At 37.8% G+C, this 23,285-nt stretch overlaps 1 protein-coding gene across 2 annotated transcripts; it reads right to left on the reverse strand.

The window, feature by feature from the left end:
- Positions 1-1,047: 1,047 nt before the first annotated feature.
- On the reverse strand, positions 1,048-23,282 carry CPSF3 (cleavage and polyadenylation specific factor 3). Of its 2 annotated transcripts, XM_055810622.1 has the most exons (18): positions 23,124-23,282; positions 22,180-22,243; positions 21,422-21,519; positions 20,380-20,508; positions 19,236-19,413; positions 17,541-17,630; positions 16,316-16,466; positions 14,066-14,241; positions 13,525-13,683; positions 12,608-12,754; positions 11,416-11,568; positions 10,883-10,991; positions 10,020-10,118; positions 8,818-8,912; positions 8,157-8,244; positions 4,251-4,320; positions 3,542-3,638; positions 1,048-1,245 (listed from the first exon to the last, which is right to left on the reverse strand). In XM_055810622.1, exons 1-18 carry the CDS (start codon positions 23,192-23,194, stop codon positions 1,144-1,146), a joined length of 2,076 nt encoding a protein of 691 aa, XP_055666597.1. In that variant the 5' UTR covers positions 23,195-23,282; the 3' UTR covers positions 1,048-1,143. The 2 variants fall into 2 exon arrangements, with proteins under 2 accessions (XP_055666597.1, XP_027643601.1); XM_027787800.2 differs by lacking the exons at positions 21,422-21,519; positions 22,180-22,243; positions 23,124-23,282 and having other exon boundaries at positions 19,236-19,285; positions 20,380-20,431.
- Positions 23,283-23,285: the final 3 nt, after the last annotated feature.

Here is a 23,285-nt window from a genome sequence, read left to right on the forward strand (position 1 = left end):
GCGCGGGCTGAGAGCACTTTTTTTAAAAAAACCAAAAAGGCGTAATTTTAAAAATGAGATTTTCATCGGTTCCAAAGAAAGACTTCCTTTTTAAAGAAAATACTTCCGTCTTCTTTAAAAGACTTCATACTCTTAGCTAGCTAATGACATGCAATTTGGGGGGCTGTCACTAATTTTGCTAATACTAATAACACGCTAATACTAACATGTTAATTCTGCTAATTCTAGCAGGCTAACAGAGCTATAAAGCTTATCAGGTGCCAATGTGATCAGCTGAGAAGGGGCGGTGGGGGGGAGCTGCGTGTCCAAGAGGCAGAGGAAGCCCTTCTGCGGCGGGCGGGCTCGCCCGGGGGGCCACGCCGTGGCAGGCCGGACCACTGGGGGATAGCCCCGCTGACCCCCAGCGTGGCGCTTGTGCCTGGAATCCTTCCCTAGGGATATGCCGTTCCAGCCTGCCAGGAAGGCCGCCCCACCAGCAGCCAGGCCCTGCGGGAGCAGCGGCTGCCCAGTGCCGCAGGAACAGTGACGGCCGCCATCGGAACGGAAGGCTGCTGCAGGCCGCAAGCGCTCACCTCGCTTGAAGCTGGTTTTGTTCAGGTAGTCCCACGAAGGGTGACACCTGTATACATAGACTGAAAGCTCCAATTAACCCCGGTATGCAAACACTGATTCCATTTTAAATGTGTTCAAGCCCCCTTTGACTTCCAGGAGATACAAGCGTGCAGGTAATTCCGTCCTTGCCAGGCACAAAATTATGTACAAGCTTTAATTCTGAGTATATGCAAACCCAGTACATCCAATTTATCCTACAACTGGTCGGTAATCTTCAGAAATATAACACTCTCTCAACTTAATTGTTTTAATTCTTTGTTTAGATAGGTTACAAATTTTCCTTATTTCTTGTATTTGCACATAAGAAAAAAGAACATATGCACTTTCCCTGATTTTACTACGATCTATATGCACAAAGATAGTTGCTATAAGGTTGCTCATCCATTATTTGAAATAACTCAGCACTTTCACAGTCACAGAATTAATACATTTGACTTACTGAAGAAAAAGATTTTATTTACTCTTAAAAAATAGTCCAAATAAATTGAACATTTAAAAGATTTTTGGATGTGACCTAGGTATCTACAGAGGTCAGTATACCGGGCTGAGGGCATCATAAAGCCTCTGTGCAGCCAGTTCCACCATTTCACGAAGGGATTCATCATCTTCGCTTCCTGGCTCACAGTCAACTGTCTGGGAACAAAAAAAGTAGTATATTAGCACCTCATATTCCTTTTTGGCATGTGAAGAATGGTCACAGGGTGAAAGGAAAAAGAAATAATGCAAACTGAAAATAAAGTTATCAACAGCAGCAATGTGTGGTTTTAAATGGTCTGCCAACAAGTAAGACTTCACAGAAGACTTACGCAAGTCCTGCTATGGAACAAGAAGCTTAATCTCGAGTTTTATGTTTGATTAATAACTTGTTTCGAAACTACTATGTAAAATGCATTACGTTCTGTAGATTACATTTAATTCAAAACCAAATAAAACCACACAAGGTTCTGTCCTTGGAGATTTCATTTTATCTGTGAATTCACCAGTGTTGTATTAGGTTGATCACCGGCGTTGCATTAGGTTGATACTGTAAAACACGTGCATTCATCACAGAGGTGCAGACACCTGTAATCAGGGAGTCTCCACACTGTTGTTTCCACACCAGTAAGATAACATTTACATCAAAATAAAACCCCAAAGAAATTAATTTATCACTAACCCAAGCCTTCCTAGAGAGAGATGCCCACCCTAAACATGCAAGCTGATCAACCTTCAGCCCAATCCCTTGACTGCTGTATCACAAAACCAAAGGGCATCATTTGCATAGTAATACTATTCTTGTTCCTATGGACTTTCTAGGCTGTAAGACTGTACCTTCTCTTAATTCAGTATTGTTACTCTTCCAAACATGTAACTCCTTTCAGTCATAAAGGTTTTTTTGGCAGGGGGTTGGGGGGAAAGGCATTTGAAACAGAGAACGTACATTTACCGTTACCTAACAATGCTGTTAAAAGCATGCTAACTGTAAGAGCACTGTTTTAAGAGTTAACGGTGGAAAAAATAAATCCACATGCCCCACCATATAGTCAGATCTATACTAAAGAGTTATTTTAAAGTTATTAAAGTATATAAAGTATATATATAAAGTATATAAAGTTAAGAAGATACATATGCACATAAAGAAGGACAGATCTTTCTTGTAAGACTTGGTTCACAATGGCACAAGGTTGCCATTGCCAACACAGTATGTAAAATAAGTATTACAAAGATTAAGTATTACAGTGTTGGCAGCTGAGTTGCCATTAGGGTTTCTGTCAGTACGTAAGTCTTTTAACAATACTGACATATATCAGTACAACATGAAAATGAAATCTAACTTCTTGATTCAGCAGTACGCATTTTTTTCCAGTCTTGCTACTTTTTTCTCTCCATTGCAAAAGCTCTTTTCATCACTCCTGTATTTCTCTGTACTACGTATACATTGAAATGTAGCACATGTTTATCAAAAAACTAAAAAAAGATGACACAGCAAGCATGGTGTCTTAACTGCAACACTGTAATTTACTACCCTCTTAAGATAATTAACATTCATTTGTTCTGTTTCCATAGGTAACAAATTTTGGGCAGGGACCACCCTTTTCTTCTGGGTTTGTAGAATAATTAAAAACATTTGTTGTGGTCCCTAAGGACAGCATCTGAGAGCTACTCCAGTGGAATATGTTACTACTATGGATAGTGGTAATACATTATATATTTTTAATATGTATTAATAATGATAGAAAGTCAACACATTAACATGCTTAAGGACACAAAGGATGTGGTTTCAACCATTCTTTACAGTTCCACATTAGTTCAAGCAACTAGTTGTGATAGCTTCTTAAAACAGCCTTCTGACACGCGTGGCATCCAACTCTGAACTTGGCTAGTAAACTATTTCTTTTTGTGAGTATTTCAGGCTTACAGTTTAGCCACAAAAGGATCAAGATGACCAAAAAAAAGTTATTAGCAACATTCCTACTCTTTGATTGTCCAATTATTCCGACCAAAGCCTACGTTATAAGAGCATTTTAAAAAAATGTGTGGGTTAAATCTGTTTCTCCTCTACAAGCTTTCTTTATTCATTTTTATACGAGTAGAGAGCTGCTGAAAAATACTGGGTTTTCCTCCAAATTTACTGCATTTGTCACAGAAACATTGCTAGCATTTTTTTTTTTAATGAAGGAGAAGTTGTCTAGAAATGCTTCCATAAGAAATTCAGTAAAGTCAGCTTGCAGGCTGGATCAGTACTTCTCTCAGAAAGGCTGGGTACTGATCGACTCATGAGAATGTCAATGAAATCAATGGAAAGCAAATAGGCTTAAGTTGTTTTGATACCAAATACAAAAACATTTCCTTAGCAAATGGCTATATGATATTCTAGGCAGCACTGTAAACTAGACGGAAGACTCACCTCTGCTAAACACAGTTCACACAAGTGCTTTGCTGTACATACCCGAGTGTCCAGTGAGACGTTTGCAGTCTTTCCATCAACTGTGATGCACAAGACAGAGCCATCCTTTGAACTCACAGAGTCTTCTCCAAACATATCCCTAAAAAAATAAAAGACCTATGTGTGTAAGATGTGGCCAAACAGCAAACCTATGTTTTTATTTCTATTAAACTTAGGGCTCCAAAGGCATTTTTTCAGCAGGGTGACTCTCCTTTCAGCAACTATTTTTTAACCCACTCAGAAATAATTAACAAACACCAATCTAAATCATTATGAGAATGGGTATCACATGGGTAAGCATTTTAGTGAAATAAATCTTATCATAAATGAAGGGAAGGATTCCTTTGATTTCAAAAGAGGCAAGATTTTTACTTAAATAACAGAATATACATCAGAGCAAGTTTTAAAAGAGACTTGATCCAAAAAGGTATTTTCATAACCATTTATAGCGTAATTTTGGGAGACAATTTAAAAATCTGCTTCTAGAAGTAAAAACTAGGCCCTGTATTCAAAATTTTAATGATGCTGAGAACTTTTTACTGTACACCTCTTTCTTTAATTAATTCCTGGCTTTCACAGAAATTAAGACTGAAGTAAATGTGCATAAAGTGTTTCTAAATAATTGTATCTTTAAACTGTATTATACTAAAATTACTGTATTTATATGATTAACAGTGATAATCTTCCTTTAGAAAAATATATGCCAACTTACTGAAGCATGATCTCCATCCTCTTCCTATACACATCCATATCTACTTTTTTGGAAATTTTATGTACTGCAGCTGAAAAGAAAAAGTCGTTTTACTTTCACAGACATTTGCTGAGAAGGAAAATTGGCTAATTGATACATCTGGTTTCTAACTGATTTTCATGAAAAACAATCCAAAAGCTACACAAAATCTGTTTAAGCAATTTATAAAGAAAATGTTTTAAAAAAGACGGAAGAGTCAAGGAAAGATGTACATTTTAAATATATATTCCCTGTATTTACCACATTTTAAAACAGAAAACTTTGCAAGTCTAATTCTCACTTTTACTGTTAACACTCACTACTTCTAAGAGATTTCCTTTTACTTAAAAATGAAGATAATTACTTTCATCATTTATTTATAATCCCTCCATTTTTTCTTCTTAAAGGAAAATCCTGTATCATGGAGGCTAGGAGCATGCAGAGAATACATAAAGTACAACTGGACAAGGAACGTGAGTAGTAGTAAGAGGCATAGACATTCCTGGAATGTGTTTCAGCATAGAGAGGTTGAAATAAAAATAGCAATACTGGTTTTAGACTTGGATTTGAAATCAAAAGGTAGTTTAAAACAAATAATTTTCTTTTGAATGTTATTATTTAAGTATTTGATCATTAAAGGAGCCAGAGTCTACAGGAAGAGATAATTGTGAAAATCACTACCTTTTCCACTGATAGATAAACAGATAAGGCTTTTGAAAAACTAGTTTTCAACACTTCTAAATCAGCTGAAGAATTCAGAGAACTGAACACAATGATAGTTAGAAATTCTTTGAATAACTTCTTGCAAGAGACCAAGCAAATTTATCTTAAAAATTTACCATCCCTTAGATAAGACGCAGTAACTGAATGTACAAAGCAAAATAACTTTATTCTGGAAATGAGGTAAAAGCAGGCACATCACCAGCTAAGTAACAATAACTTAAGATGTTTTAATTCACTCACTCTAAAATATAGAGCTGCAAGAACTATTTACGATGTGGTTTTACTCCCCCCAAAAAAGCCCTGTAAGAAGCCACACCTGAGATTAGTTGGCAGAATCACCACCATGAAACAACATGAGAAACAACACTAAAAGGCACGACATAATACAAAGAGAAATTAACTGGAGGCAGGGCAGTGAAGCTAGATACTGTCATGTACGAACCATACAGAGAAAGCATAGACTACCAAAAGTCAGGCTAATATATACTGGCTGATGTTACAATAAGAAATTTTTAAAATTAGCAAATCAGCCGAAGATTTTTCCAGCCATATAAAGAAAGCCAGCGTTGTGGTTTAACCTCAGCCAGCAACTAAGTAGCCACTCGCTCACCCCCAGTGGGATGGGGAGGAGAATCAGAAAAAAGGTAAAACCCATGGGTTGAGATAAGAACAGTTTAATAATTGAAATGAAGTAAAATATACTACTACTACTACTACTACTAATTATTGTAATAAAAAGGGAGATAACAAAATGAGAAAAAGAAGTAAAATTCAAGGGGAGAAAAAAAACAAAACAAAAAACCGCAAAACAGGTGATGCACAGTACAACTGCTCACCACCTGCTGACTGATGCCCAGCCAGTCCCAGAACAGCGATCCCTGCCCCGGCCAACTCCCCCCAGTTTATATACTCAGGATGGTATCATATGGTATGGAATATCCCTTTGGCCAGTTTGGGTCAGCTGTCCTGGCTCTGCTCCCTCCCGGCTTCTTGTGCCCCTTCAGCCCCCTCGCTGGCAGGGCCTGAGAAGCTGAAAAGTCCTTGACTTGGTATCAATGCTACTTGGCAACAACTAAAAACATCAGCGTGTTAACAACATTATTCTTACACTAATCCCAAAGCACAGCACTGTACCAGCTACTAGGAAGGCAATTATTTCTATCCCAGCTGAAACCAGGACAGAGGAGGGACGAGAAGGAAAAAAAAAAAAAGTAAAAAAGTACCATCCAAAGAAGTAGCAGAAAATAAAATTATAAAATTCCTTTTTTTGGTTGGTTTCAGTAGAGAACATGAAGGTGTGGCTAAAGGGGCTGTATATACTGAAAATTATCACAACCAAGATAAGAGAATTACATCTGAATTTGCTTAGATCAAGGTGACTGGAAAACCTCAACTGCTAAGTGCATTTATAAACTCAGGAGAAAGGATTTTTAATAAGTTTTTTGAGTCAGGTATGGGACTAAGCACCTAAGGAACACTGATTGCTATTTTATCTAAAATCATTAAGATAATGAAAAGACAAGAGAAGTAATCCAGGGAAAATAAACATTATTTGTGCGTATAGCTCTAGTGCTTTCCATGCTGGTTTGGAAAGAAAAATCTACTAGAAGTGTTATGAATAAAACATCACATGGGGTTCACAGTCAGATCAAGCCTGATTCCTCACTATCAGTCTCTGGTAATTTAAAATTATCAGTTATTTTAAGGATACCTTGTGGATCTTGACCATCAGACTTCGGTAGAGGCTGATACAGAATGACATGAAAAACCCTTAGGTAAGATGAGAAGATGTGGAAGAGTACAGAATTTTTAACATTGGAACTCATTAAAAGGGAGATGATGACAGAATGAGTTGACAGGGAAGTTGGAGGCTGAAGGGGTGACAAGTACAGGATATGGCACAGGATCTAAGACTGCTCTGAAGGCTTCTGGGTTCAAGTGCACACCTCAGATGTGTCCTGGGTTCTTGTCAGAAGGACCTCCTCCCCAGTACTCTAGTTCTCACACAAAGGAAAAATGGGCACTCAGGTCCCCTGTCTTAGGGTCACAGAACATACCCGCTGGACATTACAGACACAGCCCATGAGTTTTTAAGGTTTGACCTTGGGATAACTTAATAAAATCTCTTACTTTTATTGCCCTTTTGCTGAAAAAAACCCAAGAAAACCAACCACCAAATGGTATTACTTTTACGTAACACCCAAGGAATAGAATTTTGTGTTCTATTTGCCTAACCACATCCAAACTGGAGATGAATAGTACTCCAAGATGGATACCCAACTGTTGCTTATTTCACTAGGTAAGCAAACGTACCCAAAGGCAGAATTTATTAAGATTTCTGTAAGTTAAATAGTAATATATATTCCAAGTAATGATGCAGGTAGTGGGAAAAAAGTGATTTAAACCCCTAGAAAACAAAAAAAATATACCTTTAATTTAATGATAGTCCCATCTATCAAAATATCTGTGTTACTGTGTTGCCAAGCTGCCAACATTCACCCTCAGTGGCCAACCCAATATTCAATACTTGCTCCAGTTCCTTAGCACAGTGACATATGTTTTCAAAATCAAAACAGGGGAACAAAAAATATAAACTATCATCAGTAATGATCCCAATAAAACTGCTGTGATTCTTGAACAGCAACATGAAACTCAGTATCTGATGATGCTATTGCTACCCAATAATATTACTTGGTTACAGGGTCTACGAAGTGTAATTGTGAAGTTAGTCTGACTTTTTTTCAGCATTGCCTATTTAACTCTTGCTGATGTACAGGCATAGAAATACCACTCATGAATGGTAATCACAGCTTTCAAATGAGAAATGGAAATATTTAAATGAGGTATCACAAATTGTTTATATACAAAAATCTGAAGTAAGTAACATTTAACTTATTTTAAGTAAGGTCATGTTTCCAGTCAGCTACCAGTTGCCAAGAGAAAGTTTCAACAAATGAATGCAATACAAATAATAAAGACCAAGCTGTAATTCTTAAGTAGAAAATTAATTAAGTAGAAAATTTTACTCTCTAAAAAGTTTTACAAGGGGAGGAAGTACAACAGGGGAATTGCAATCTGTTGCAAAGCATTATATCCCTATAAGCTTGATGTAAAAAAATTAAGAAGAAATGCCTCAGTTAAAAAAGCATACACTAAACTTACTACCTTTCTGTATTTTGGGATTTGACTGAACTTCCAGTATCACTGTTGTCACGGTGTCTGCATACATATCATTAGCAGGATTTGCCACCCACTGGAAGGTAAAAAAAATATAAAATCATAATTTGAGCCCATTATTTGGGCTTAGTGAATAATGCAACATAAAAACAATGTAACAGTCCTTGCATTCTGCCATTTGCTTTTCTTTGAATTCTAGCTTCAAATGACTGTTACACATTTTACAACGAGTTATTAACTACTAACTTGGTATATTCCAGTAACTTCCCATGAAAATACAAGTTGTCGAGTGTTCCTGAACACATTTATGAAATAATTATTAATTACCAGAGTTATGTGGGGGGAGAAGGGGGAAGGAGGGAACACCATTTGACATTTTTTCCAATTACTATTTGCCAAATGAAAAAAGGGCACTGAATCTGCCTTTACACTCCTGAGTCACGACAAAATAAGAAACTAGCAGTGGCTAAATGAAACGACATGCCTTAACACAGGGCCATAGCTCAAGGGAAACTTTGTTCTAGCTTTCCTTCTACTTGTCATCCAACAGAAAACTACTTGAAACACTTAATTCTGCATGGCATCTATATGATACTATTTTGCAGAAACTGGAGAACAAAATACTTCCTTCTCCCTCACCAATGCCCACCTCAAGGACTACCATGCCTGGTTCCTGGATCACAGTAATATTTTTGAAAACCTTCAGGGCTGGTTTTTGTTGGATTTCTATTTCTTCTACATCACCTAGTAAGTGAGAACAAATGGTTAGCAAGAATGCAGTTATACTGAAAGCAAGACTAACTTCATCTGCATAAGAAAATTGGCCGTTTTAAGAATAAGAGGGGTTGTCTATTACTACAACTGCTCAGAGTAGCCTACAAAATATAAGCACATACTCTCTTCCCTTATCTGACAATATTGTGTTCTTTGTTCTGGATTGTTTGGGGTTTTTTTAGTATGTAATATTGGCCATTTTACTCGTTTTGAATTCTCTCATTTGACTAGCTCAGTACACTGATGTGAATACACCAATTAAAAAGAAAACAAACAAGAAATTTAACGCTCCATTTGCAGAATTAACTAGCTCCTCCTATACCCTTAAAGGATAATCCATTGCTTACGAAAGTGCCTCTGTGTGCCAGGCAGCACTCAGGTTATGAGACCTGAACACCAACTGAACAGACGTTTTCGCTTCACTAGTGATATGAATTAGATGCTGACACTAAAGAAGAAAAAAAATTCCTGAGCTTTAAAACTGGGAAGAAACCTGCAAAGCGTGCTTTTAACAAACTAGGACAGGAGTTGCCCTTAACCTTTAAGAAAGCTTGACAGGGGTACCAGGGATCACACTAGAGGCAGATTTAAATTGCTCCTGACTCAGAAAAAGTCAACAAGGCTGAAGTAACAAGGTTATATTCTTGACACTTGGGGAGGGACAGAAGAGGCTATCTATCACAAAGGCGGTCAGAGCTTTTGTTTTTATTAAATGCCATTACCCATTCTATTTTGGGGCTGGAGATAAAAGATCAATTAATACATTTTATATGAGAGTGGCTATAGCACTCACTTTGGGGGCTCACAGGAGACAAAGATCGGCCTAAGCTCTATATTGCTATACGTTAATGATCTTGTGAAACAACTACAGCAGAATCCCCCCAAAAAGGATGTATCATACTCATGAACTGGATCTGGCAGAAGCTGCATAATCTAATGAAAGTTGTAAAATATGAAACAAACTGTGGCACCTCAGTTACTGGCAAAGAAATTTCCACTCAGAAGACCTCTAAAGACTAGAAGTTGTTCTAAAAGTTGACCACTATGAACCATAACCATGTCTGCCCAAATACACACCAGTAAGTTTTTGTAGCTGGTAACAGAGCAGATTAAAAGGGCCCGTGTATGGAATGGCTTGTGTCTGTGTTACAGTGCTCATCGCCAAGTCTGTATAATCTGAAAGAATTTTAGAAAGTATGTATTAAAAAATATCCATCTGAATTTACTTCCTAAAAAAAATATTGCCACTATAGATGAACAACGGCATCAACACATCTAAAACAGAGTGTTAAAAACGACAATCTGTAAAGAGGAAGGTGGAGCATCTATTGTAAGATAAATAATATATTTGTGGTTAAGAAACCAGTAAGAGCTTGTTATTTTGCCATACCCATTAGAGGCAAACAATGAACTAGAAATTCAGTGCAATTGTTTTCCCCCAAGCTCTTCTGACCTTACATTTAATTAATCTTCTATTTTGAGAACAGATCCATTTCTTTAGGAATAAATAGCATAGGAGTAATGCAAACATTTTCACTGTACTGCAATTTTTTATACTAAAAACTAATGCCATTTTAGAAACTGGGAGAACACTTGATCAAGATGGTCTTTTGCTCTCGCTGGCACGTTTTATGCATATTCAGGCAGAGGAAGAAGTTTTAAGTAACAAGAAGGGAAATGGAATTTGGCTTCTTTTATCTGACAGAAAGAACAGAAGAGATTTTAAACTTCAGTGGACAATGAATCGAATGCTTTTCTTCTCACTACAACAGTTCAGAACTTCAGGTAAAACTTAACCAACATAATCCCAAGATGTTCACTAATTGCTTATCAAACACAAAATTACAGAAAAAACACCCAGTATTGTATGTGTTCTAATGGCAAAAGAAGGATACAGTAAGTTTCAGTTACCTACTGAGCACATCACTGTCTTTACTTACTGGACAGGTCACATGGAGAAAGGATGTGATAGTTAAAATTTCTTTTAACTAGGATCCCAGAAATTCTCTGTCCTTGCTCTGGTTTCTTATCTGCTAAAGATCCCATCACCTGGAATCAAAAGGACACACAGTGCAACAAGGCACTCTGAAGTATTCATAGCTTAAAGGTAACTATGGAGATGAAATACAGTTTTCTCAGAAAGGTCAAACATAGCAAAAAATTAACTCTGAAAATAAAAGGTCAGAGTAACCAACAAACATTCTGAGATGTAACACAAGAAAAGGCTGGAAGAGTGAAGAGAAAAAACAACGACCACCAACCAAACAAATAAGTAAATAGCCCCCAAACCACCAACCAACCAAAAAAAAAAACCCAAAAGCAAACCCCAAATACAAAACATTCACATACTTTGAGTCCCTGGAAAACATACACAATCTGAAATCAATTAAAAAGACAGGCTTGGAAGAAAATGTGTAGTTTTTATCTCAGAGGAAAATACTGTTGTACAGATAAGAAAATATTCATTTTATACCTTGGCAAGTTTTTCTCCTCTGAAGTTTAATGTCACAGCTTCAGTATTCCTAGGATTATGAACTTCTATGTGAACTTCATCATTATCCTCATATTCCCGTATCAATGCTGCTTTCAATCTGGCCATTTCATTCTGTTCACCATGAACCAAAATCTATGGGAAAGACAGTTTCCCTTTTAGCAGAAGTTATTTGTCCAACTGGACATGTTTAGTAAACAAATTATCCAAGAAAACTGCCCCCTTGTATCTCATTTTTATAAAAATGTAATTTTATGAGGTCACGATACACGAAACATTAGCTATGTTACATATTACATAGTAACATACATGTTACTATATTACATAGTTCTATGTGTGTCTTTGATTTCTATGCAATATTCAAAGGCCTAGATCTCACAATTCTGAGTATTAGCAGAAAAATACATGCAATCAAGCCGAATGCATTCCAGAGATTCCATTTAACCTTTCATACACAAACAGACTGTTATATTATGAAAGGTAATTATTAACTTAAGTTCAACAATAAAAATCAGTTAGCTTTACATTTTTGTGTCTGCATGTAGATAAACATAATAAACATGAAATTCAGACAGGATGCTTCACAGTTCACAATTTTCTTTGCCAAGTTAAATCCTCTTTTATTCTGTTATAATTTGTTTTCTTTCTTATCCATGCTGGCACATTGATTCTCCTCCAGTCTCATTACGTTTCAGATCCTACTCCCCATTTTCATATTCTCGACCTTCACACCTCCTGCTCCCTGTGATTTGCTCACGCTTTTCCCCCTCAGGTGCTGCCTTTGTCTTTTGCTGCCTGCTACATACCTTCCATCAATGTTTTCTTGTTTATTCTGGGGCAAATTCAAGTGAATTATTCCAATACCAGTGTCCCAAACTTAATGTTGTCCTACGCTGTATCTTACTTATGCAAAACACTGCTGAACAGGTTACGGACCATACCACTTTCAAGAAAGTCATTCCCAGATACCCCACATGCAGACAGTCAAAAGCAAGTTCATCTTTACTTTGCTAAGGTAACATGATGAAAAATGGTTACACAATCTCCACCTTTTATTATTCAAAGCACAGGGATGCTAGCTAGTGCTAGACACCAGTACCTGCCTTGATGACTCAAGGCTGTGAACTGGTGTGATGAATCCCACTCTGGAGAAATGGGCAGCATGTATACTAACCACATGTGGAGGTTTCAGAGCCCGGATAAATTCACTAGTTTGTTGATAATCCGTGTGAGCAGAGAAAGAAATGTAATCCACAGACATCTTCAATGGGAGTTTTTGCCCTGACATAGTTGTGATCTCTTCAGGTTCAGACATGATGTGCTGGAAAAGAAGAGTACTCTAAATAAAAAATTGAAATCCTCCTACAGACACCACACAACTAATGCTTTACATTTCAGAAATCAATGAGATAATACTGGCAACCAGGTTTAACGTGAGGAACTGAAAAAAAAAATCTTGAATTTCACAAAACGTACACTCACAAATTAAAATAGCACGCACAACACACACCGTTTCATCTGTTGCATTCTCAGCTGATCCAGGAGTTCATTCTTCTCTCAGATACATGTCTCTCAAATTTGCACTGAAATTATAACAAGTGTGTGACTTCTATTTCTAAAGATAAAACTAGATGTTCTGGTCACCCTTAGCTGCTGGAATTTGGAAGGAAGGATTTCATTCTCTGCAACTGGACAGTGGCACAACAGCTGTAAGGCAGTCTAACATCTGATACATAAGTACTGTCAGATTTAATATCAACTCCTCTAGAATTAGTTAGGGCTCCCCTCAAGAAGTTAAATGGCGGAGGGGTCTAAAGGTGGATAAAAGTATCTATCATTGTTTCTCATGGCAAGATAACTGCTGCTAGAAAAGATTATTCTGTATAACATCACTGGAAATGGCCATATGCACATTTTCCTGTACTTTTCATTAGTATTAGCCAAAAGCAATTAGTTTTGACTACATAATTATGCATACCTGACAAAAATCTCAGTAAATCCAAATAAAGACACTTGCTATGGGCCAGTTCTTTTTAAACACAACTTGAGTACTAGTTTGTATTAAGAAGTTGTGGTGCATTAGCAACTCACCTTGGCAAGGGTTCCTTCAACACAGTACCCTGCTATAATGACTCCGTTTCTCTTATCTGTGCACCAGCTCTCAAACAACTCTCTGGATAAGCCACTCTGCATCATACCTGGGGAAGCCATCACAACACTTGGGCCAATATCATCGAAATGATCCATACTCTAAATGGACAAAGAGCAAGAATATCAGTTACCGTAACTCACTTAAATGAGGGCAGCCTAGCTGCACCCTTGAACAACACACAAGTGAAGTCCTGTGTGCACAGATTATACCCGATCTTTGTACCAAGTGCCCTGTGCAGGAAAGTGCCTCCAACTGATGCCTGTAAGGAGCAAACCATAAGCACAGAGATCTACAGTGGAAGAAAATTTGGGCATAAGCTCCCCTCGGCCAGCCCTCTATAAACACTGGGATAGCAGGTAACTCAGATATAAACCTGTACCTAATCAGTCTGTTAGGGTAGTACCCACACCAACTACTCAGCAAGTATGAACTCTTCTGTCACCCTTCCTCTTTTGTAAGACAACCTTATCTCAAGCTTACCTTCAGATTACTAATATGCTTGAAAACAAATGGATTGTTGATGTTAATTTGCTTGCGGATTTTGTCATTCATGGCATTGACATATGTCTGATAAACTGCCATACATTTCTTTGCCAAAGAGGAGGCATAGTATATAGGGATATCATGGAGTTCAGGGTGATTCTGCCAGTATTCATCTAAAAAAACCAAACAAACAGGCAAACAAAAAAGAAACAGATGAAATTCATATATTTTTGGCAGGCCAAATTCCAATCAATCATCAACTTCAACTACAAGGTATAAAGTATACCTTACGATATTACACAGCAATAAATCTACTTTTACGACAATTCAAGTTTTACCACACCACTGTAATAAAGCTAAAATGTCTCTGTCAAATATTAATTATACATGTAACAGCTAGGGACATCTGCATAGAATATATTGGCGAGAACTCACTACATCAAAAGTTCTGTAGAACAAATCCATGGAATTCAAGGCATAAAGGGATCACCCAGTTACCAAGTCTGGCTTCCTGTGTACCACCAATAGTTATATTTTACAAGCTTAACTGAAATGAAACCAGGAAAAAAGGCTCCACTAACCACAACTTATTTTACCACTGACGACAGTAACCATGACCTTTACTAAACACAAAAAAAGGAGATCTGAATGCAGCTCTACAAACATAACTTACTTGTTTTCCCACTTGGATACAGTTCTGCTGGTCTAAAATCTATTTATATTGCAAAAGTGAGGAACAATCATCCAAAAATAGAGGCACACTCTTTTGGCTGTATTTGTACATTTAAAGAGTACGTCTGATTTGCAGACAAAGCTTTTCAGAACATGTCAGAGAGGCTCACTGCCATGACTGTCTTAATAAGCTCAAGTGTAAGGTGGAAGCAGCCAATAGAAGATAACCAATAGCAGGACTTAGAGTAACATTAAAAGACTGCACCCATTGTCACCATTTTCTACACCATAATGCAGTATTTATTTTTTTTGTCATACACTTACGGAAAGAAGAAAAACAAAAGCAGAAGCCTGCGGGCTCAGTTGTGTAGGCATGCTAGGTGCAATAGCATTTTCTACTTAATTAAGCATCCAATTGCATGTCTAGCTTTACTAGACGTATTTTCAAGCCTATCTTTAGAAACTCACTTTAATAGCTACACACAGTAAGGAGAGGCCAACAAATTACAAGCTACTGGCTACTTAAGATTTAAAGTGTTCAGTTTTTATCTTCTCTATAAAATAAAAAAAAAAACCCTCAATCAATGATAAATAGTAAATAATCCTACAACATCGACACCTATTGCTTAGGTATTCTACGAATAGAATACCCATGCCTAGATCCAAATTTCTTGTTAACATTTAAATACACCAGTAACACATTTTGAAAACAAGCTAGTTCCTAATATTGAGCTAAACTGAAATGGAAAGCAGGAAGAATTTCAAGTATTTTAGGTGACACTTTAGATGCCACACCCCTAAAAATAAGTATTTTAGTTTTGAGATAGTTATCTTTTGATCTTGCCTATATTTGCACGAGCAAAAAGACTAGTGAAAAATCACATTAACATAGTATGAATTAAATGTGGTAAAAGGAAGTGAAGAAGCTGGAAATAATTTATTTTAAAACTGTTTAATCTGAAGTACCATGTAACAACTACCTATATATTTAATGTGAAGTGGCTTGTTATGATCATGTGTAATTCCCCTCTCCCCACCATTTTTGCTCCGCTTAACAAAGCCTAATTTGCTTTCCCATCATCATTAGGACTTTAGAAATGCTAGAAGTGTGTGTTATGGTCTTCTCAGCTTTTCCTATAAAGAATTCTTCATATAGGTTTGTGAATTAAAGGGGAAATACAGTGAAACTTTGGAACAAAATATACCCTTTTTTTTACCAGTACAGTTTAAATAGAACAGCTGTCATTGTGACTGCTTACTTTTCAGTCTGTTATAATAGTCCCTATTTGCCAAAATCCTGGTTCAACAAGATTCAAAAGTCAAGCACATACTACCATGCTATTACCCTTTCTTTTCTAGGTCTCCATCCCAACTCACAAAGCAGAACTGTCTCGTTCAGTTTATTGGATTTTTTGCATTTGAACAAACATGCATTGTATATTCTCAGGTAATTAACATGCTAGAAAATGACTGAAGAGTTATTTAAAAAACTATGATATCTGAAAGACTGCACATGAAAACATTCTCATTTACCTCTATATGACTTTTATTAAGAGGAGCTGGTAATGTACATACCTAAAATTAAAAGTAGTTCTTGAGCTCGACCCAGGGCAAACACAGGAATGAGACCTCTACCTCCTCTATTTACAATGTCGTGAACGGTATTACAGAATCTTGCCTCTCGTTCTTCCCTTTTTTCATGAATATGAGTACCATAAGTGGATTCCTACACATGGAGAAACCAAATACTAAAAGCACTGACAGAGGCTACCTCTTGTTCTTCTCCTCTGAATCCAACAAGAAAATGCAGAAAAACATACTGGTATTAACATGGCAGGGAGGGGAGGGAGAGGGGTAAGGTGAAGCGAAACATCAAAACCACCCCCATTAAGACAAATAACCAAAATTTCCCCTCTCCCAAAGTCCTCTCAGCAATCTGGAAGACAGATCCTGTTTGCAAAAAGAAAGAAAAACAAAACCAAACAAACAACCAAAAAGAAGTCAGAACTATTAATTTTGATGCTTCTTTTAAAAGGTTTCAAATTTAGCATACTTATTTTCCTAACTGGAAATGCTGCCACTGCTTTGATGAAGGGGTTATCATGTTCACATGACTCAGTAGTGGTACATGTGCCACAGTTCAGAAACACCTAGCCTAAAACATAGGAATACACAAAATACAAGATTTTGACATGACTTAGAATGAACTTATCAGTCATAAAAAGCTACAGAAAGTTAAAGAAGGGACATAATAAATGAAATCTTTTTAAGAATTACTCTGAAAGATCCCACTGTTAATTCCCAGATGCAACTGTTACTTTTAAAATTTCCCCTGAGCTTCTAATTTTTCAAACATAGATTCAAAAGAAAACCATTTTGCTCAGAGAACAAAACAAAAAAACAACAACAAAAAAGAGGAATAACACTCAGGGCACCTCCACCCAGGACTAATTCTCAACATGACTGGAAATAGGTTAGGATCTACTACAGAAAGATATCTGGCTAAATTGGGGTTTGTACAACATATCTAGCAAACCCAAGTCAAAACCTAATAAATCTCCCATCTTGAAAACCTTTGTTTAGAGTCTTAAGGAATGTAATCAGAAGAATTATAAAACGAAAACTAGAGTGAAAAGAAATGCTGGGAGTGTTCTGAACACCCAAGCATTTGGATATTTAACAGAGATCATGTACTGCCATTAAATCTCCACTGTCTTTCTCATTACATTTTAGCTTTCATTAAATAATACCCCTACACATATTTAATTGCTAATTAAAGAAACAACTTTGTAAAACTTACAATTATAAGAATATCAGGTTTAATATTGGGAATCTCTGCTGCCATCAGATGTCTGTCTTCCTGTCTTGAGAAATCACCTGTATATAAAAGCTATTGGAAACAAAGAGAAGCAGTTACTCTGATTACAGGTTCCACCATGTCAGCAGTCTTTAAAAAGCTGGTGTATAGGATACTTTTAAGCAAAGATGGTTTTAAGGAATTTGTGATAATAAGGTCACTTGCACTTTAAATAAAGCCCCTTCTGATGTGGACAGTGCTTACAATATTAGACCAAAAGTACTACAACATAAATATTTTAACCACAGGAAGTGAAGGTATTTCAAGCAGTAGTGTAATTCCAAGGGAACATGGTAAACAACTGTTGAGATTTTATCTTTCTTTTGGGACATAAAGGTGCCGTTTTCAGCCTTTTGCATATGTGCACTGTCCATTAAGAAGAAAAAACTGTTGCAACAGAAAATATAGCAGGTCCTAAGTTGAAGTAAAAAGCAGATAAAACTGCATTTACATATCAGAATGCAAATATAATGAATAATCCAATAAAATTACTTATTAAAAATTATTCTAAGATTTTCTGATACTAAAACAAACCCTGTAATCTAGTATTTCCCAAATGGAATGACCATGTTCACCATTACACCAAGAAGTAATTTGTGACTGTTAGTAAATGGGTTTTTAACTGCAGGGTGGAATGCAGCTCTCTGTGCCCAAAATGACGGTTTCAAAACCCAACATTTTTTACTTAATCATTCCATTGATGAAAATGTGAGTAATAACAAAACACATAGTCAGCAACAGCAAATAACTGGTAATCTACTATCACATTCCTCATTTGCATCACAGGAAATTAAAGAAAATTATGGCTATTAAACCCCAGAACTTTTGAGTCATGCATAGTAAGAGGGAAATCTCTTTCTCCATCACGCTTTAATGAGGGGAAAATAAAAAAACCAGCAGTAAGATGTCTAAATTTTATTGCAATCATTGTAAATTCAGTTCTATTTCTATACTTCTTTTTAAACTTTTCGAATTCTCAATCTTTGTAAACCACAAACAAAGTCCTACTAGACAGCAAGCCTCAGGACCACCACCTCTCTTTCCCCTTCAAGGTTGTAGGAAACTTTGCTTGGGCCACAATTATCCTACTGAACTCCAATTCATGAGATTAGTTTCAAGTATCTGTTTTTGACACAGCGCTGCCTGTGATTACATGATGACTTATTTAATTTCTCTGTACCTAAAATTAATAATAATCCTGTTTCTTTAGGTACTTTAGACTGTTACATAATTCACATACTTTGACAAATGCGATTTAAGCACTCAAGACAGGCAGACATGGTAAATAGGAATTACAAAAAAACCCATCTGTTCACAGATTTCACAAAAATGCATTTTTTGTAAGGCTGCATCAGCTATCAGCTATCTCTGAGCAGACCAGGAAGGAAAACTACATGTTTACTGGTTCCATGTCTGAGTCATAATTCGCTCCCATAAAATCCAAACACCCTACCCGGTTCAACACATGCGCCACCTGCTAGTTCTAATCAATGAGAAATTACATGCTCAAATTCAAGGCCTCCCACCAAGTCTACTTGACAGCTCCTGTCACAGCAGTGGGGCTTAACACACAGTAACAAATAATTAATGACTACATTAGAATTCAGGCTTGATTTCAACTTTATAATTAAAAAATACCTTCACACCAGCTATTTCAATCATAAACATGGCTGCTCCCAGAACGTGGCCTGCGTGGTAACACCAGAATTTGATTCCTGCCACCTCTTTCACTTCATGGAAGTTGATGGTCTCAATCTTGTCCATGCTTTCTTCAAGGTCTGTTTCTGTATATAGCATGTCATCCGCTGATATATTACTGGATATAAGTGAAATGGCTAAATATCAGCTCATTTTACCAGCTTAGATTATATAACAGATGGAAAAAAAACTTCCTGGATTTTTCCCCACTGACAGTAAGACTTCCATTCAGTAACGCTGTGTCTCCTACGTTAGAAATCAAGTCCAGGTACTCTAATGTAGTTCACATAAGCAGAGTTAAAGCATCTTTCTTTTGAAATGCCATGCTAGAATAGTCTTTTTTACTTCAGGATCTGGTCTGTATTTGTCTAGAAGTACCAAAAGATTCCCAGCCCTGGACAGAGATGTGCCACTTAGCTTGTAACAGTCCTCAAACACCGAACTAAACCACACATCAGCCCAGAAAACACAAGTTACAAGAGGACTGTTTATCAGCTTTCTGACCCAAGCTAGAATCTGCTGAACTGAGGTATGCTCAGGCCCACTGCTCAGGATGTAGGAAAAGTGTGTCAAGGCATGTAATGGAAGAAAAAAAAAAAAGGGGTGGGGGGCTGAGAGAGTAATCTCCTCCCCCCCCGCAACAACATGTAAGTAATAGAGAACTCTTTGTATATTTAATATTTAATCTGACCTTGTCCTGAATAATGATTTATATCTTTAGGGGCTTACAATTCAATACTTCTGTGAAGCTTAATTAAGAACAGACATTAAAAAGCATGCGAACAAAAGAGTGTCTTAAGAGAGACAGACGGGGAGAAAAAGGGATACTATTAAAGGTTCAAACAAGGCAAATGAAAAAAATGAGGAAAGAAGTATTTTTTTTATTGATAGGAAATTATTTGAGAGACACATTATCCATGAGGCAGTAAGAAGATTCATTACTCCTAACCTGGTTCTAATGTTGCTACCTGTGGCGATATCCAGGTTCATCTAGCCACCTTTGGTGGCTTCATCTTCGGTTTCCTATTGGATATATAGGTGAAATAATTCAGGAGGTGAAGACACAACCCATGGGTCAGCTTACCTGACTTTGACATAGTCTGAAAGTAGCCATCTATAAATAGCTTTTGTGGCATGAGTCATAAATGTCCTTCCTTTAAAACTTGTTTTCTGCAAAAACCATGGTAGAGCCCCACAGTGATCTAAATGGAAACTTAAAATAGACACACAAATCCAATTAATACACTGACATTATATAACATCAATATATAACATATAATTCAGTAATCCACTGGATTAACATGGTGTCATGAAAATCCAGAAACAGAATTTTCAGTCTTATTGTTAGCTATGCTGGTCTACATTCTATATATTTAGTGACTAGAAATGCAACCAAGAAAAGGTAAGAGTAATACAGGAAATTCCCCATTAACTGCAAAGGTTTTATCTATACAACTTAAAAATTAATACTTTTGTAATTTACATAGACGAGGAAAAATAACAGGAACCAGGAACCAGGAACACAATATATGTCAAAGATAGAAGAAAGTCACAAATGTGATCTTAAGTTTGCATGTTGGACACTACAGACTAAAACATGAGCTACTAAAGTAATATTATTTGGCCACACTTCCAGTTGGCCCTATCTTAAGAATGTACTTTTGAAATACAGGTCAAACAAGCCTGTATCATGAACACTCAGTATTTTATAAAGACCCTGTTATGACTGGTTCAATCATTTAGAAATGGCTTTCCTTGTCTCTCAGCCAGTAAACAATACTTAAACCACATTCAAAGCTTGCTTAAGTCTCTAAGAACATTCTTCATTCAAAGCCAATCGAGCAAAACCCACAATAAATACTTTTCAGTAGCCTTCGTGTAGAAAACTCATTTTAGAAGCTGTCACCATGGTGTTAAAGCAGGCCAGGTTATAAGAAAGTCAGACATCACAGCGAGCTCAGAGGAGGGCTGTAACGTCAAAAATGGCTGAACTTCCTTAACTCAAAGAAAGTTGGCAACTAAATTTTTGCCATGCCATTACCATCTATGTAACACCCATTTTCAGTCTGTCAATAACCTACAAGTGAACACAGCTCAGCTTATTTGTTCTCTTAGGTGCAACTTACTGACTAATTAGGAGGAGATCGATCTCAGCAGGATCTATCAAATCAATATAAGGAAGAGCATCCATTCCTTCCAGTCCAGGATGGATTCCACAATCAAGCTTGAAAATGAAAGAAAGTTAAAGCTTCTAACAGAACATGTGAAAAACTCTCTTCCATTCTGGTCTAAAATAGTGACTGGTAACTTTTAGAATCATGCAAAAAAAGTATCGTTTCCTTAAACACAGCTTTTAGCATTGGATTTCACATCTCAGGTTTCTGTCTAAACAAACGACTTGCCTTCGTTGAGAAACGGAACACCTTTCACAAGATCCCAGTCTTTGTTCACATTTTGTACCTATGCAAGCCTTCATTCACACTTCAACACCACCTGCATATACAGAACTAGTGTATGCAAGTTATTTCAGCCAACATCACACCTAAGACAACAGCTGGAAGACGTGTGTGTTTATATGTGACTGTTTACACACAACTGTTGGTAAACATTAGCCTTAGGCTCCACTGAAACCTAACAGGCATAAATGTTAGAATCTGTATTTCAGACACATAGGTTCTGTTTGGGGATATGGATTTATTCTGCAGGACAGCCTCTGTACGTCTACAGTCCTATATGCTATATTGTTCCAGAAAGCTACAGAACATGCCTCTTCCAGCACAGTGCCTGACTTCAGTGCAGGAGGCTGAATTTAACCCGTAACATCTTTCTGTGATCTGAAGTATCATAATGAGAGGGTGTACAAACACATTCATGCAATAATTACCATTATTTTTCTTCCTTTAAACTCCAGAATAATGCATGACCTTCCTACTTCTTGGCCAGCACCTCTGCAAAAGGACATCAAAGTTGTAAAAATTAAAACAACCTACACCATACAGATGTAACTGTGTACTGGATGCCTCTAGAGGGATTATTTTTCTGCATAGAAATAATGATTGTACAGTCCTTTTAAACTCAGATAAAGTAACTGAACAGCTACAGTTATCTCAATGGAAATGAGACCCTACTTAATGCAGCAGAAATAAAGAAAATCTGTTTGGGGAAAATATTTTTGTCTCTTCTGGTTTTTATTGCATGCCTGCGCACTCGAGTCTCAAAGTACTGTGATGTATGATGAATGGAAAGTTTATGTAGGTAGTAGCATCTTCAGGTTGTCCAGAAGACAACTCTTGTGATGCTGCCAGAAAAACCTTCAAACAGCACTGGGCATCTTTACCAGAAGAAAAAAATTTCAACTTAAAAACACTACAAAACCTATGATGCTGTCAAAGCATAAGAGGAAAAAAAAATTTTCTCAGATAATCTTAAGTAGTGCATCAGGGCAGGACGCAATCCTTCTAACCGAGTATGACAGCTACCCCTGAGCCTGCAGGCTGCCGGCTCCTTGGAGAAGCAACCAGAGGAAAAACAGGACGGGGGAAAAAAGCAGCTCGGGGGATCCCGGCGCCTCCAACAACGTTTCGCTCGGTCCGCCCAGGGCACGGTCCCGCCTCACCCATCCCGTGGCACCACCGGTGCCTGGGGGAGGCGCCGGCCCGCGGCCCGGCAGCAGCCCGGTCCCGCTCCGGCCGGCGGGCCTGCCCGCTAGCCGCCCGGCGGCCCCGGCCCCGCCAGCCCCAGGCCCAGGCCCAGGCCCAGCCCCAGGCCCAGGCCCGGGCCCGGGCCCACCGCGCAGCTCCCGCCGCCGCGCCCGCCCCGGGCGCTCACAGGGGCCGGATGAGCAGCTGATCGCTCTCCTCCGCCGGGATCAGGGCCTCGGCTTTCCGCTTCGCCGACATGGCGGCGCCAGCCCCGGCGGCGGCCAGCGCGCTCCCTCCCGCCGCCGGCTCCCCGCCCCCGCCGCCTTCCGCTTCCTCCCGGCCGCGCCCG

The sequence above is a fragment of the Falco peregrinus genome, chromosome 7, assembly GCF_023634155.1.
Source record: "Falco peregrinus isolate bFalPer1 chromosome 7, bFalPer1.pri, whole genome shotgun sequence".
In the NCBI taxonomy this organism is placed as follows: Eukaryota; Metazoa; Chordata; class Aves; order Falconiformes; family Falconidae; genus Falco; species Falco peregrinus.